This window comes from Antennarius striatus, chromosome 6 (assembly GCF_040054535.1).
Source record: "Antennarius striatus isolate MH-2024 chromosome 6, ASM4005453v1, whole genome shotgun sequence".
NCBI classification, from domain to species: domain Eukaryota; kingdom Metazoa; phylum Chordata; class Actinopteri; order Lophiiformes; family Antennariidae; genus Antennarius; species Antennarius striatus.
Window position 1 is genome coordinate 19,231,375 of NC_090781.1, and position 17,948 is coordinate 19,249,322.

At 39.5% G+C, this 17,948-nt stretch overlaps 1 protein-coding gene across 1 annotated transcript in view; it reads left to right on the plus strand.

Moving 5' to 3' along the window:
* Positions 1-4,699: 4,699 nt before the first annotated feature.
* si (sucrase-isomaltase) overlaps positions 4,700-17,948 on the plus strand; it is a 52,811-nt gene continuing 39,562 nt past the window's right edge. The window contains exons 1-14 of the mRNA XM_068317201.1: positions 4,700-4,814; positions 5,523-5,596; positions 5,714-5,834; positions 6,926-7,035; positions 7,308-7,459; positions 9,005-9,176; positions 9,550-9,649; positions 9,939-10,051; positions 10,166-10,291; positions 12,070-12,201; positions 12,302-12,421; positions 15,302-15,415; positions 15,632-15,716; positions 16,202-16,319. Of these exons, the coding sequence (XP_068173302.1) occupies positions 4,700-4,814; positions 5,523-5,596; positions 5,714-5,834; positions 6,926-7,035; positions 7,308-7,459; positions 9,005-9,176; positions 9,550-9,649; positions 9,939-10,051; positions 10,166-10,291; positions 12,070-12,201; positions 12,302-12,421; positions 15,302-15,415; positions 15,632-15,716; positions 16,202-16,319 (1,652 nt within the window). The remainder of the gene's footprint in view (positions 4,815-5,522; positions 5,597-5,713; positions 5,835-6,925; positions 7,036-7,307; positions 7,460-9,004; positions 9,177-9,549; positions 9,650-9,938; positions 10,052-10,165; positions 10,292-12,069; positions 12,202-12,301; positions 12,422-15,301; positions 15,416-15,631; positions 15,717-16,201; positions 16,320-17,948) is intronic.

Here is a 17,948-nt window from a genome sequence, read left to right on the forward strand (position 1 = left end):
GAATTTATACTGTGCCAGGAGCATGACAAGTGCTACGTATCGTGTCATGTGCAGAAGATATTTGATGATGTCACTGCTGGGGTCATTGTATGGGCAAGCACACGCCATTATTTCAGAGGCAATTATTAACAGCAATATGAATGCACAGAAAAACCTCAATTAGACCCTAAAGCACATAATCATGACATTCATTCCACATGATCACATCAGTTTGCAACGTGATAATACACCCTCATGTTGCAATGATCCCCACACAATTCCTTGGAGCTTAAAAAAATCTTGGGTTTTGCATGGATGCCACAGCATCCACAGGTCTGTATCAACATGTACAACATATTGAAGCATGTCCTAATTCCTGGCAAACATAACAGTTACACAGCCATTAAAGACGGTATTTGATGTGTCATTGACCAAACTGAAAACTATAGAGTGGCATTTAGTTGTGATCATTCGAAAGTCCTCATATTCATTGGTCATGTTGTTTAAACAGCAAGTTCATATTTTACACCTGTAGGGTGGAGGGAATAAGTTTGCAAAGGAAACATGTTCACTAAGGCAAAGTCTTCAAATTGCTTTCTTCAACTTCAGAAAAGTGGGAGAAAAACAACAAAGAGAAAATATTCCTTTTCATTTTTAATGACGGTAGATATATATCATAGGCATTGCCGTGCAGGAAAACTATTCCTAGATGGACATGAGCTCAAATTAACAGTTAATGATGCATTTATTTGCAACCGCTTTAACTCTTTGGTATCATTTGTATGATCCAGTTAGTGGTTCTGGAGGATACCATTGACAGCAGTTCACCACACTCATGCTCACACAAAAAGAAAGTCTCAAGCATGAACACACATGAAATCTTGCTTGCTTGGCAGCTCTGAATGTCGAGCGCAGAGTTTTTAAGGCACTGGATCAATACACGAAGTGAATTGCCAATCTCAGTTTATTTTATTGAAATCGGCTGGCGTTGCATTTTAGATGGAGAGCACCTGAAATCAACAGTGGCAGAATGGAATTAGATTTGTGAGAAGAGAAAAGACCAGAGAACGACTAGTATCATGAAATATCCATACATGTGCACAAATACAAAGGAAGTTCTTATGTCATTGTGTCAAATATGGACTTCACAACCAAATTACAGACATTGTTCACCAAGCCCCCTCCCCACCCTCACAAATACACACACACACACACACACACACACACACACACACACACACACACACACACACACACACACACACACACACACACACACACACAAACACAGAGACCTCATCCTGGCTTCTTCGATCGTATGTACCATGGCAATCACATTCCGTTTTGGAAGAGCAGCTGATTGTGTCTCTAGATAGTGAATAGCTTATTGACTTCATCCTCTTCATTCTGTTTACCGGGATGACATGGACTGAAGCCACCACCAACTTGCAGCTCGTATCATCATGAAAAGATATCTGGCCAGATAAACTGCATGTGAACTGCAGTTAAAAAAAAAATAAAATAAAAAAAGTTCAAGAAAGCAGACGTATTTCAGAAAATGTCCTTATATTAATGCATTTTAAATTGTTAAAATATCCAAGAGGTCTCATGAAAGTAAAGTCACCCGAACATCAAGTAAAAAGTCAAAGATCCAGGGGTAGGTGAACTTCTTTTTTCGTGCAATCAGCCCACGTCGTGCAATGATGTCAGAGTAAAGGCAAGAAAGTGGATGTCTTTAAGGGGATTTCATATGCCTAATTAACTAAACAGCCTGAAGGAACAGCTTGGGATATTTTTGTAAAAAAGCAATTGGTTCATTAATTCTAAAACGTAAGTCAAAAAAACACTCCAGGTGTAAAAAGCAATGAGTTATGTAGCCTCGGCAAAGCAAATGTTGAACACAGTAAGAAAGTATTTGACCCTTTAGCATAAGGTAGAATTAAACATCATTTTATATTCCTTTGCGGTTGCATTGAAGTAGACGAGCACACAAACTTCCAGGACTTAGTAGAAATGGGGGTAATTATCTCCGCAGAGAGAAGAATCATGCCTCACCTAGCCCGATGGACCCTATAACACTTCCTCTCAATGACTATCTGCTGCATAACCACTGGAACAAGGGTCTGTTGCTCAATCATGCTTAGAGTTGTCTCAGTATTGTACGCCTGAAGCATTCTTCTGCTGGACTCTGGTCGGTTGTTCACCTCTCCTGTCTCTGCGGATACTCCCTACAGACCTAAATGGTTGGTGACTGCTGTTTTTCTATGTCATTTTTCCTCATGTCAAGCACTGCACACCTCCCATAAAGAGAAAGGGTCCAGTCTGAGAAAGTAAATCAACAGATAGACTGCAGTTTGTTTGTAGTCCTGCATTAAAGGCTGCACTAAGCCTGTGGCAGTGCGCCACAAAGAACCGTGGTGGATTCTACGAAAAGCAGACCCAGTAAATTTCATCTTTATGACAGTTTGCTCAGAGGTAAATACCATGTTGAACAAATGGAGTCTACATCCCATCATATTTAATCTTTGTTTGGGCCTTAAGGCAGTGTGCCAACTACCTGTGTCGGGTTTTTGTTGGTCCTAACAATTCCCCTGTGCGATGTCCAGAGATGAGTTTGTTCATTACTGGTGCTGATCCAATACGTGAGAATCATGGCGGTATTGTTTTCGGGACACAGAAGTTTCCAACCCACAATGCCTGGGTAGCATTTTCACAAGACAAAGATCGTGCAAAACAATTTGCTTCACAAATTAAAATCACACACATACAGTACACATACAAAAAGTAATCAACAGAGTTATAGATAATCAAATAAAAACACAAGCGGATTATTTCAAGCAAAGAATTGGGTAGTGAAGCACGGCAGTCCCAGCAGGAGAGGTGATCAAACATGAAGTTGCAGTGCCACATAGAACAATATAAAAAAGCTTCATTACTATGGAATACAATTGCAATACAATCATATATGCAAATGAGATCTGCAACCAGTCAGCTAAATACCAGCAGGTACAGCATGTGCATGTGTGACAAGTAGTGTTGTGGTCATGTAGGGTAAAGATTACTCATGCTGACTCACATCTTACATAAAACATCACAGATGCACAATAGTCTCTGGGTAAACATGTGCTACGTTTACACTCACATTTTGAAAAGCACCCATGCTAATTAGCAGTATGGAATCAAACATGATATTAGCAATGATCGCAACAAGCAGATATAAGGATTTTAGGACGCAGTTGTTTGCTCGGATTGCAGATATGTATCTGACAATTTGTGCCTCTAGGTTCTGTGTGCTACAACTGTGAAACACACAAAACACACTGGGCTGTAAAGGAGTGGTAAGCCCCTATCACCATAATACATCCTGTGGATTATAAAGCACAGCCCCTAACATCATAACACATCCTGTAGATTATAAAGCACTATCTCTGTTAGACTCATTCTTCCCTGAACCCTGGACGAAGCCAAGGTAAGATTGCAGCTGACAGGAAACCAATGATCTTTAGATCTTATTATTGAAATTTTTCTCAACAGGAAGTACACAAAGCCTTTCTTTTAAGTGGAAAACTTAAATGATTTTTCCCAACTTTATTTATTTTATGCAGTCCTGTCCACAACTCTGTTAATAATTATGTGGAGCTATTTTCTCTGTACATCCAGACTGCAGCTATAAAGAGGAAATGTCAATTAATGACTTTGCATCCTACTGCAACGATATCTTTCATTCAGATTTAGGCCACATGTATTTACATTTTTGACTGTCAGTCCTGAACAGAACTAGAGGTGTTAACCAAACTTTTGGGCTCACATTAACTTCTAAGTGTACACCTCAGTGTTCAATATTATATAAAGATAATAAAGCAATGTTAATAGGAAATATAGGATAATATCTTAAACACCCCGGGAACCTCAACAGCACAGTTGTTAAATATGTCTGTTGTTCAGCATGTATCAGAAAGTTTGTGTGCTGGGAGAAGTAAAATGATAGGTTGTTATGGGATGAAGTTATTTTTAGGTACTTAACTAAATGAAAGATAGGAGAGGCTGCAGGTTTTCCTCTGTGTTAAGGTTTGTGCATTTTTATTTTGTAATCTGTGCATGACTGTGGTGCATTGCACGTTTGCTGGCATTGTATGTATGGGTGGGTGGGGGGGTGCATGCCCACATTTGGCTTCTTGTTCTCTTTGGCCTCACTTGCCTTTCACAGCAAATTAGACAGAAGAGCTGTAAGCCTCTCTATCAACCCCCTGCACAAATCCATAAAATGCATAAAAAACATGGACAGCGAGGACAGTTTTAAAAAGAGGAAATTTTGGTCAGTCGTCACAAGTTTGTAAGGTCACGGTGCATTTGTGTTTTTAAGTAATTCCTACATCTGTCACAGGTGTGGTTTGGACACGAAGGGAGCAGTTTAAAAGCAAAATTTTAATAAAAAGCAGAGTCCAAACACACATAGTCAGAAGATCAGACATAGAAATCAGACAGGGGAACAGACAGAAGGGAGAATTCAGCTGGAACTGTCACTATCATTGTTACCAGGGAGTATGTGAGTCGGTGCATATGTGTGTTTCGCCAATGGGCCTCATTAAGCCAGGGAGGTTTTGAGACCTTAAAGACCTTGCCTTTAGTGAACTCGGTGTCATTACTGGGTGTTAATGATGTTGGCCTTTTTAATCGTTTTATGCATATGTGTGTGTATACCTGTGTTTGTGTGTTTTAGATGGGGAAAAGGAAATTCTCAGGGCTTGAGGTGCTGCTAATAGTCCTGTTCGCAATGATGACTGTGGCAGCCGTTACTCTCGTAGGTTTATTTGTTGCTGCAGCACTTAAAGATGGTAGGTCAACTTAACATGTATCACTAAAGGTAAACATAATTAAACTGCCACCTATCTCAATAACTAAGTATATTTGAATCAAATCATTGACATAAAAATTATATAAGGCGGGTGCAAATTCATTGATCATTTATTTTCTACTAGTCTGAAATTAACCCTACCTTCCAGTGGGGGTTTATTAAAAGCAGTTTTAAGTAGAACCAAGTTCAAGGGTTAACGTTATAGAACCATGGCCTGGCTCCTTGACCAAAGCTCATGGAGGAAGATACCAATACACACTTGACTGTTACATATTGTGGGTAATCATCAACAGACACTCTCGATGTACTCTCGATGAAAGAGTTAATTTTGCTGTTGTTGCAGAGACTAGCATTTCAGCTATATATGTTAAGTCATTTAAGATAGTAAATATCTTTCAACGTGAAGAAAGAGGCTCAAATATTAACTTTATCTGTCATTTAGTGTTCAATTTTTTTTCTTAATTAATTTTTTTTCTTAATTTCTTAACTATTAAACTTTTTTTTTAATTGTGCTGTGACAACAAAAAAATACCTTAATAGTTGTGACATTTTATTTATTTTATTATGTTTTACTCACATACTAGACTGTTACATACAAGACTGTTTTTCATGTTATCATGGATTTTGAAGATTGATAACCTTTGCCTCTGAATTTGTGTCATTAAGAAAACTTTTCATTTTATGGCAGAATTTGCCCCCCAATGTCCCAACATCCCTGTGGCTGAAAGGGTAGATTGCTTTCCTGACGCTGGCGCCTCAAAGGTAAAAGGCACTATTACTGTATGCCAACGCACAATTCCCATTTTTAGAAATGTCACAACAGAAATAGCTCATGATGATTAACTGGGCTATGACAACGGCTGGATTTGACCTGAACAGCTACGATGTGAGCAGCGTGGATGCTGCTGGAGCCCCATGGATGAGAGGAACATTCCTTGGTGTTTCTTTCCAAAAAACCATGGATACACAGCAGAATCACTGGAGCAACCAAACGCTTATGGTAAATCCTCACTTTCCACATCCTTTTTGCGCTGCTCTCCCACTCATGTCATCACAGAGTGGTATACGATTATAAATATTTTGCTCATTTTCTACTTATAAGTGCTCCATGTTACTGCAACCTGTCTGTTTGTCTCACTCGCATTCTTTTTCTTTCCTTTTCACTTTGTTTGCCACAGGCATTGTTTTCTGTGAAATATGACATGGATGGCATATCAGAAAACATGATTGACTTTGCAGAATGCGGCTTTTCCCATTTTCTGCTTGATTTCACAGCCGTAGAACTACTATTGGACATTTAAAGTTTGAACTTTTCAAGCAACTTGTAGCATAAGAACTTTTTTATGGAAAAAAAAAAACAAAAAACACAATGCTTATGATGGGATGAACTTCATCTTTTTCTTGAGAAAAGCTTCAACGGAGACTTTAACTGACGTGCTCAAAAGCTCACAACCAACAATAGTGTTGTAATCCCAAAGGGAAATTAAAATTAAGCGTGAATTGAAGCACAGATCTTAGAACATTGGAGGACCCACTCTACCACTGAGCCACTGCCGCCCCAGATATGTTGTTGTTTATGTTATTTGTACAAATAAACCACACCAATATATAAATTGGTAATTACTAGGGTGTTGTTACCATTTTAAAGAGCTACACTAGTTCTATCCATTGTGCTATGCTTAGCTAAAAGAAAAGTTAAGAAAAAGAAAATTAAGGTTCTCATCTGAATTGGCAAGAAAAATAATCACGCTCAATTTGTAATTTTCTCTTTTAAAATGCAGATCCTAGGAAATAATAAATAAATGGATGAATGATAAATAGTCACAATGCTCACAAGTTCTATCATGTGCAATTTTATGAGAGTAAATTAAACATACACACCAGGACGGATTAACATGTTCTTCACCTTTCTAAGTTGTTTCTAACTAGATGAAATTTAAAAATCCTCATTGTAGTCTCTATTAATACTATGTCTGTGTTGTTCTGGCTTCATTTTGGCGTTTAGTATTTAAAGGTGACAAGTATTTTTAAAACAAAAATTTGCTGAGTTATGACCTTTACATTCTTACTGTTATGTGTTAAAACTCAAAGAAATGAAAGCCCGACTGAAGAGAATGGCCTCTCCTTCCTTGTTTGGAGCTGATATTCAAGAGCTGGCTTTTGACGCAGAAATGCAGTCGAATAATCGCCTCCGATTTAAGGTACACACACACACACACACACACACACACACACACACACACACACACACACACACACACACACACACACACACACACACACACACACACACACACAAATGTTTGTGACAAACTTTAAGTAAATTTATAAACCGATTTTAATCAAAATATGTTTGACATGAATGCTGCACCAAGGAGGACAATAGGAGGAGTAGCTCTACACAGCAAAGAACAAACATGGCCATGAGATATGTTGCCACAGTCACTCTGCCTGAATGGTTGTTTCCTCTCAGATCTATGATCCCCATCGCAAGAGGTTTGAGGTCCGCCATGAGCACATCAGTAACCTCAACAGTGACCCGTCCAGCCCCATCAGTGACACACTGGAGATGACAAACAAACCCTTTGGCCTTACTGTGCGCAGGAAAGAGAACAAAAAAATCCTGTGAGTGTTCACTGCCTTTGAGTATTGGACGAAAAGTCCTTTATTTATAAGGACAGTGCCATGTGGGAAGTAAGAGGATTACAACAGACAGCAGACCGATTGTGACATCAATCACATAATAATATGTGATTTTACTTTATATCACATTATGCAACATAATTGTACAAACTGTCTGTGCTAGTGTATGGCTGCATCTACAGGGAGGGATGAGGGCATTCCTTGGCTAAAATCTTTAATTTGTTATTATGATGAGCTGCTGTGTGTCTGGATGTAATTCTGGATGCAAAAGACAGAGGGTCTCACTTCTTGCCTTTCTAGTACAATTCTCACAATATTGCCAGTAGGTTAGCATCAAATTTCATTGCAAGCCATCGGATGTGGTTATGCTTAGAAACACTTCACAGCAGTTTATGCTCCACAAAAATAGTATTACAAAACATTATTTGCACACGGCAGAATGTAACACCTTCACATGTTGAGTTAGTTTCCTACGGCAACTAGCAATTATGTTCCTGTCAACCTGGGTCACATGGTGCGTCCTTTGTGACATTGCAGTGATCAATTACTCCCTAGGGCTGTGTGCACATTAAATTATTATTATCATTGATGCTATATAGAATATGGCATTGCATGATAAATAGGGTTTGCAAGGGCATAAAAGCACTTGCTTTTATCATAGCTAGAATGTGATGAATATTCCACAAGTATGACTTTATAAACTAAGGATATTTTGCACATGGTTCATTTTTGCTTATTTAAATCATTTGATTTCTACTTTGGTTGTAGGGAATTGTGCTGCAAGACTTCCTTAATGAAATGGACTTAATTGAAACCCAAAGCTAAGCTTTAGAAATATTTATGTAACACTTAAATTTTGTCCAGATATGAAGAACTACAGTGGAAGCTATACTTTGCATTCCAGAGTTTGTGTGTTCATTGCTTGTGTTTACCATTAGAAATGTATAACATTATATTAGATATTTTTTTCATTGTTACACCAACCCTCATTTTACCAATTTACCTCACTTGAAAGCCCACCAAGCAGCCTTTTTTTTCCACCACAGGCAATGAGATTTTGTGAGAAAATGTGAAGATTTGCAATAATAATATGACATTGCTTTATCTTCCTACTATTCACACGAATGCCTTTATCGGGATATTTGTTGTGTCAAACAAATTAAATTGGTATGTTTTGTGGATTTCATGCATTAGGTCAGAATTACTTTCTAAATGGCTTTTTGTAAAGATTCTTAATTATCATGTTGGCTTACTGTGGCCTTTCTTTATTTACATTCCAAGAACTATATTGCAAAAAATAGATTTTGTTGTATTAATCTGTGAGTTTCATGTTTCATACTGTGGGGTATTCTTCATTGAATGAAAATATTTAATAATCACTTGAGCAGCAAATGATGATTAAAAATACCTCAGAGTAGAGTGATAATCTATTTCTGTACTAACAAATATCTCTTCTCTTTCACATTTATATATTTATATTGTTTGGTTGTTTGGTTGTTTTTTTTTCTCATTTTGAAACACATTCAGGTTTGACACCACGTTTGCGCCGCTGGTGTTCGCAGACCAGTATTTGCAGCTGTCTGCTAAGCTGCCATCCAATAATATTTATGGCTTGGGAGAACATGTGCATAGGCAGTATCGTCATGATATGGACTGGAAAACCTGGCCCATCTTCACCAGAGATGCATTCCCCAATGGGGTACACACACACACACACACACACACACACACACACACACACACACACACACACACACACACACACACACACACACACACACACACACACACACACACACACACACACACACACACACACACACACAATCTGTATTTAATGCCATTTATAGTTAAAGTTGACACATGAACCGGTTAAGGCATACTCATCACTTGCATGCAGTTAGCGTGTTCTATGTTTCCCCAGTATATAAATTTTCCTCACTAAAATGCTTAAATATGTGAGTTAAATATGTGGTGAAGTCCCCCCCTCCACCCACTTCATTAAGTACCTCATACTCCTCTCCTAAATGTCATTTCATCTCTGTGTCTTCCTCTGTTTTCTCTCCCTGTAGGGTACCCATAACCTCTATGGGCATTATCCCTTCTTCCTCTGTCTGGAAGATGAGAGCGGAAAGTCATTTGGGGTCTTTCTTATGAACAGCAATGCTATGGGTAAAGAAAAACACATGTTAAAATGCATGAAAATATGTGTGAGCACTGAAGAAATGACAATGTCCTCGGTTTATACACATACATCAGAAGTCTAATTGTAAATGACTTCAAAACGGTTCAAGGGCACATGTATGATCAGAAGCGCCTCATCTTTCTAATTGATATGCTGTCGCTCCAATCAAGAAAATGTACCGACAAATAAAAGATAATATTGCATGGCTGTTTCACACACTGATTGGTGTTCCGTGTGTCTTTCTCCTCATCTTTTCTTTTCTTTTTTTTTTTTTAGAGGTAACTTTGCAACCTGCTCCTGCTGTGACCTACAGAACAATTGGTGGAATCCTTGACTTCTACATTCTCTTTGGTGACACACCGGAACAAGTGGTGCAGGAGTTCCTCGTGGTGAGGCACAAAAACTGCCTATAAAAACATCCAGGGGAGGTTTTCTGGCCTTGGGGTTTAAGACTGGTCTTGGCAGAGTAATTAACTTAAAATAGTGTCCATTGTGTTGAACAGCTTATTGGCAGGCCTGTCATCCCTCCCTACTGGGCACTGGGATTCCAGCTTTCTCGGTGGGACTACGGCAGCCTGGACGAGGTCAAGAAAACAGTGGAGAGAAACCGTGCCGTGGGCCTCCCATATGTAAGATCCTTTCTTTTGTTTTTTTATTGTCTGTCTTTCTTTTCCTTTTTTTGGTTTTCTTTATGCAGTATTCCTGACAATCTGTTTTCTTCAGGCCAATTTAAAATTTTTACCAAGGTCAATGGCATCTGTTCTCGCTATGAAAAAAAGAAAATAGATTTTTTTAAATCATTTATAGTCCAACTATATCACCGTTTAAGAAATTTATGTTTTCTCACATGTTTTCAATTTCACACTCGGTATCTTAAGTCTCTTGCAAATCCTAAACACTGATGGACCAAACAGAATCACACTTTTGAATTTTACTGACATTTCCAAATTCAGGAGTTTGAATGATTCTGCCTCTCCGAAGACATAATCTGCACTTTGAAGACCAGACGTCTCATACCGTGTTGATCAATAACTCACCTTGTGCAACCTTTGTTAAACTTGAGCCACTCATGCACTACCACGCAATTTCAAAGGCAAGAACCTTAACCACTTGCTATCAGCCAAGATGTGATATGAGGGTTGAAGCAGGACTTGGACAGATAGTCAGAGTGATAGCCATGGCCTTTAACTTAGGCGGGGTAATCCAGCTTTCTGTCACATAAATGGAGAGTCTACTGGGTTCTATAGGGTCACTCCCGGGACAACTATTTTTCAAGCATCACTCAGTGTTAACGCGACTAAAAAGATCAATTGATCGCATTCTTTTTCAGTCACACTCATCCTGATCTGAATGTTAAAACTACTCCAACAACTCTCCCGCTTCAGAGGCACTTGATAAATACCAGTTCTAGTTGACATTTTCTTGGGAACCTCAGCGCTTATCTTTTCCTGAGCCTGCGACTAGTAAACATAAAACATTCCTTCCATACCGAGCACTGAAGTTTGATGTATTCTCCATTCTTTAATTACCAAAGTCACCTCTTAATCCTGATCTTTACATGCTCCTATAAAAACACATCAACTGTATCGCAACACAGCCATGCTTCACCAATTAGGGACTCATTTTGTTCTTGTGTATTTTGAGGATCAAATGCAGCTGAATTTGTAACCTATCTTAATATTTCACTCTGATAATCTACACACTTTCATAACCAAAGACATTATGGTGCAGCTGCTTCCGCTGCTGTACTCCAGGATATGCTTGATAACCATTAGATAGACCACAGAGGACATTATCACATTCTCCCTAATATGTCTGGAACTGATTACCATTAGAGGAAGGATCTGGCAGAGAATTCCAAACCATCTGCTCCATCGATATGGAGTCGATTTTGGCAGGCAATAGACAGCCAGCCAGCATTAAGTCACACCCTGTTAAATAAATAAATAAATAAATAAAAAGTTTTTACATCCTTATTGTCCTCCCATCGTTTAGCAGCACTCTGGCCAAGCTGTTTGCACTCACATCAGATGTCAACCATTCTGGCAAAGGCAGTCACATGATTTATGTATTTATTGTTATTTGGTGAAAATACACATGCTTAACAATGTGTTTAATGACCATACTCAGATGAGAATGCAATGCATCAGTCCAGTGAATGGACAGGATCATTTTTTTAGCTGACGTGTCCAAGTTATGCAGGGAAGACGGTGCATCATTTGAGTCATTTGTAATTATATTGTTTTAAATAAATGAAATTAACCCATTTTTTCATAATTTCCAACATACAAGCTAGTTACTGTGACCACATTGAGTTATTCATGTTGTTTTTCAATGGATCTCAGAGAAATTACCAGTATCAAATGTATATGACGTGCCCTAAGGAACTGTTTTCCTTGCCGTGTAGGACATTCAGTACACTGACATCGACTACATGGAGGACAAGAAGGACTTCACTTATGATAAAACCAAGTTCAGGGAACTGCCTCAGTTTGCAGCATATCTTCATGAGAAGGGACAGAGATACATCCTCATCTTGGTAAGAACTTATTTGTGAATGAAGGGTTTTGTGCACATTTGCACTATATGCAGCAAAGTACTGTACATTTTATTACACTCCTGTAAACTTTTGTCCACAGGATCCTGCAATAGCAACCAGCAAAAGGGTCGGGAATGCCTCTTATGAATCCTATGACCGTGGGACAAAGACGAACGCCTGGGTCATGGACGCAGATGGGAAAACTCCTCTTTTGGGAGAGGTAAATTTGCCCCTTGATTGTATGATTATCCTCATTATCCCCCAAACTTTCCCACATGTAGAAAGTAAATCTACAGTGTGGCCTCTGATTTGTCACAGCAATGTTCAGTTCACTAGATTGTGCAATTATATGTTGTCATAAATCATTACTGTTATATATCAGTTTCAGAAACTACACTGAGGTTTCTGAAACTGATATAATCAGCGTCAGCATTACAAGAGAACCTCAGGTCATCTAAAAGACTACCAAAGTCTCAGGAGCTCTAGAATCAGAAAACACAATGCAACAGCCCTCAACCAGTAAACTTAAATCAACTTGAAATATGCTCAATATTGAAGTAAATGAATAATAATATATCCAGCATTAGTATTAAAAGAATGCCCAAAATGCCTGAGTGCATTCACACTTGAATATTAACAATGTCTCCCTATATTATCTGCTTATGCTAACTGCAACGTGGCTACGCTCAGATATAACACAGGTTAGGATTTTTAAGGTCATGAATAACATTATGAATTACCAGCCTTGACCATACTGTTTTTGTTAGCATAAATAATAAAGAGACATCATTAACCCAGGCTTGTGTGCTCAATACTGTTGCCTAGGTGCAATGTCAAAGCTGAGCTATCCTAAAATTGATGACTTCTGGAGGTTCAGAGCATGAATATGCAATCAAAGAATCAGCATGAACTGATCAACACCACAATTCATTTGGGATTACTGCTAAATGTATGTAGGGACATGCTGATTCTCTGACTCTCAGGCATTCAGCCAGTTTCTTCAATACTCTTTTCAGCTAAGCATTTGAGCTTGTGCATACACAGTGTATTACACAGCATAAGTAAGCGTGAACATGTGCATCTGCTGTGAGTGTGAGGACACGTTCGTATGCAACTGTATCTGTGTCTGGTTTTTTACAGTTTCCATCAGGCCATTATATTCCCTAATAGAAGTTCAATCCTCCGGTATGTTAGGTTTGATCCTTTTCCCTGCAGAGCATACATTTGAAAACCTCCCCCCATGCAGAGAGGACTGGATGCGGGGGGTAAAAGTCTGTTGCTCCCATGCTTTAATGGTGTTCCTTTTGATTACCAGTGTTGCCCCCCTCCCCCTCCCTTCCATCCCCAACTCACAATCGCCTTTCCATGCTGTCTATACCAGGTCAAACATATGCATTGATTTTACATTAGTGTTTAATCTTAAAATGTTCTGCATCACCGCATCGCAGATAAAGTCTTTTAGTGTGTGTGTGTTTTTTCAAGAGGTAGGAATTAATAGTCATCCTTGTGTGTGTGGGTCCATCTCTCAAGATGAGAAGCTATTCTTGGTTGTCTGTGTGTTATGTCGCTGCATGCCTGTGCATGATTGTAATTGATTCCAATTTATTTCCACATGAACGTTTGTGTCCCGGTTATGAAAACAGTGGGGTCGGTGCAAAGCGACCTTTGCAGTGGCTGTTTCAGCGATAAAGGATGCGGAGACAGGCTGGTATTTATTTTGCTTTCAAGACAGCTAATTGCACACAAAGATAAGGATAAAAGCTTTTCCCGGTGGCCCATATGTTTTAGTATGTGAGTAAAATCATAACGCATTTGCACATTCGTGTGCAGCACATAGACACAGGAGATGGATGGGAGTGAATAAAGAAGCAGAGTCTACGTGGGTTTCAAATGTACCAGCGACAGAAAGATAAAGGCAGGTGCCGGCAGATATACAGACACAAATAATAGATTAGAGGGTAACACACACGGAGACAGACTGACTGTCTTTCTGAGTGGTGGAGTGATAGCAAAATACACAGGAAGTCAGAAACAGAGACAAGAGACAAAAAGACAGATTATCAGGTAAGCAGCAAGAAGAAGAAAAAAAGAGACAGACAACACGGCAGGTAGAAAGACGCCTTGGAGAAGTTGTAGGTAGATGGATGGATGGAGACAGATAGACAGGTGAGGAAAAAGACAGGCTGACAGACAGGATGGCTTGAAAACAAAGAGAGAGGTACACATGGGGACAGAATTACAGCTACAAATGCCGACACTTCTTTGTAGAGGGTTTGCAGCCGTGTCGGAATTGGCGAGCACCTGGAGATGTCAGTAATGCAAAAGGAAAGAAGAAACGACTGTAAAATGAAAGATGGAAACTAGGAGGGACTATCAATAAGCTGTGACCTTGGAGTTCTGACGACCTGCCAAAACATCTGCCTATAAATCTATATCTGTCTGCATGTTTGTGTGTGTGTATGCGCGTGTGTGTGTCTATGTGTGTGTGTGTGTATGTGTGTGTGTGTGTGTATGTGTGTGTGTGTGTGTGTGTGTGTGTGTGTGTGTGTGTGTGTGTGTGTGTGTGTGTGTATGTGGGCATGTGAGCGTGCATAAGTATGATTCATGTCTGCTACAAACTGGGTTGTAAAGTTATTGGCATTGGAAGGAAAGAGGTAAAAAATAGCAAGCGTGGAGAGCAACCTTGAGATTTAATATTAGCTATGTGATGTGCAGAAAATACAGACACACGCACACGCACACACACACACACACACACACACACACACACACACACACACACAGACACCTCCTTTCTCTGTGGATTATTAATTTTTCTCAACTTGCCATATCAATTTCTCCCACCTCGCTGTCCTCCTCTTCCCTTAATTTTCTGTTGTGTTCCTCAGTCCTTTGTCAATTCTGTGTCTTAAAACAGTTCCCCTTTGGTTCTATGGAACTAGTCAAGGCTACTCTGCCTTAGCTTAGCTCATGCCACATCATGTCGTTGGCATGCACAGTACAGTGATGGCTTGTGTTTCCAGCTTACTTATAACATGATTATTGCATAGATGTATTCAAAAAGTGCGTTTAAGGCATGACACCTCATGTCCTCTCCAAGGTATGGCCAGGAGAGACTGTTTTCCCAGACTACACCAGCCAGGACTGCATCGACTGGTGGGTGGATGAGTATGAGCGCTTCTCCAGGGAAATCAAACATGACGCCCTCTGGATTGTGAGTTAATTTGGGGGGGGTTGAAGACATGTGTCCATTGATCAGCTGTAAGCTGGCCTCATTCAAAAATTTAGATTTGGCAAACATAATTTCCAATGTTTCATTGAAAAATGTATCCCAGTCTTGATAATATAAAAAGATCAAATCACTACTATTTGAGGGATCTCGTGAGACATTAAAGTGCTGTTGTATATTATTTCTTTGCTGTCCTTGCAGGACATGAACGAGGTGGCAAATTTCAAGAAAGGCTCAATCAAGGGTTGTGCTGATAACAAACTCAACTACCCTCCTTACACTCCAAGTAAGATATTTTGCTTTTCTCTACCATCATCATGATGGGTGATATGCATTTCCAATGCAGTTTTAATATCAATAATATCTTTTGACTCTGTCGAGGTGGTATCACTTGTCATATCTTGTCACCCAAATATTGTGATATTGATAAATTTGCCACAATTCCCAAAAAAGTTGAGTTCCGGTCCAAGATGAGAAAGTCATCCAGAATAGTGGGCCCCTGGTGAGGAGTTTTGAAAGTGACTAATCTACCGTGTCTTTTATTCCAACTGTGTCCCAGACAGAACGATCATAACTGGAAAAGGTGTTTTTCCCATGATGCCATCTTCTTTTATTGCACTTCTTTGTCATTCTTTTCTACCAGTGCTGAGCCCCTCTATAAATGTCATTTATTCTATCTCTTTCTCTCTCCCTTTCCCCTTATTGCATCCTATATTTGTATTCATTCTATACCTCCTTTCCCTTACCACCACTATCTGTTTTCTCTCCCAGAGATTCTGGATGAAGTGATGTACAGTAAGACTCTTTGTATGGATGCCAAGCAGGCATGGGGGGACCACTATGATGTCCACAGTCTGTACGGCTACTCTATGGTTTTGGCTACTGAACAGTGAGTACCGGTATATTTAAATATTATAAGTTGGCCTGCAGAATGTTTGGCTTCTGCACCTTCACAGCAATGAGGCACTGTCTCAGAATGACTCAAAAGTTGAGCAGAATTATTAAAAAAGTGTTGCAGAAGAGATGAGAAACAGCCCGGGAACATAAATACAGAGCTGACATGCATAAGTGCAAACAATAAATCTGTCAGTTCGGAGCATTGCGGTGAATAATGCTCACCAATAATTCAAAGCCCTTGACTCACTTCCCATGTGATAAGTGTAGAAATATGTTTTAACAAGAAAGTACTGACAGAGTTACGTTGTCTCCAAAACCTGGACAATAGGGAAATGGTTTCAAGGCCGTGTCAGAATAACATCCTTTAGCAATTTTCAAGATGATACAAAATTGAGGACATCAATTGTTGTATCATTGTTGTATAATTGCACTGAGGATATATATATATATATATATGTGTGTGTGTATATATATAACTTTATTAATCCCGAAGGAAATATCACATATCCACCCCTCAGGCATTAATGAAGACATGACATACACTACACTAGCAGACACATGTAGCATTAACAGGACATATACTAAATTATCACTAAAATATAAACAGTATAAAATAAAAATAAAATAAGATAAATAAAAATAAAAAGTGCAAGTGAAAATTAGCAGGAAACCCACATGCTGGGTAAGGTACTCCTTTCTTACAATGTAAGGCGTCACTATCTAATATCACAACAACTAATATCTATCTAATATCACAACTATCACAACTAATATCACAACATCTAATATCTAATATCTATCTAATATCTATCTCACAATGGTCAAAAATATAAAGCGTCACTATCTAATATCAAAACATCACGACACCTTGGCCCCATTACACTGCAGCACAGGCTGACATCTCATCCCCTCCATTCAACCGCGTGCTGCATTCAACCTCGCCACCTCCCCCCTGCTTCTCCTGAGAGAGTCATTGTACCCCCTGATGGCACGGAGCACGAAGGAGGACCTCAGCCTCTCTGTGGAGGCACTGTGTGACAGCAGTCTGCTGCTGAGGGTGCTTCCCTTGTAGGAGAAGGTGGTGTGTAGAGGATGGCTGATGTTATTCATGATAGCCTTGACTTTAGACATGGTTCTGCTCTCCAGAAGTGTCTCCACAGAGTCCAGGCTCAGTCCGACCACCGAGCCCGCTCTGTGGATGAGTCTGTTAAGACGATCCATATCTCTTTTCCTGGCCACCCCAACACACAATGGCGTATGACAGCACACTGGAGACTACGGACTGATAGAACATGAGAAGGACCTTAGGACAGATGTTGAAGGAGGCCAGCCTCCTCAAAGGACCTGAAAGGCATAGCACAAACTGTGTTGAGGTCACTATGGTGGCATCGCTGCACTCAGATCAGCCTCACACCAAACAAATTGAGTTAATCCAGTGTTTATTATAGCATTTATTACCTTTCAAAGATACATGAAATCAGTCCGAATGACTTAATCTGCATTATCCCTGCTACATATTGGCAGCGACACGCCTCCACCCCAATACATATTGCCCCCAACCAAGCATGTTTTAATCTCCTCTATCCAGATTATAATCCAAATGCGGGGAGATTAAATTTGC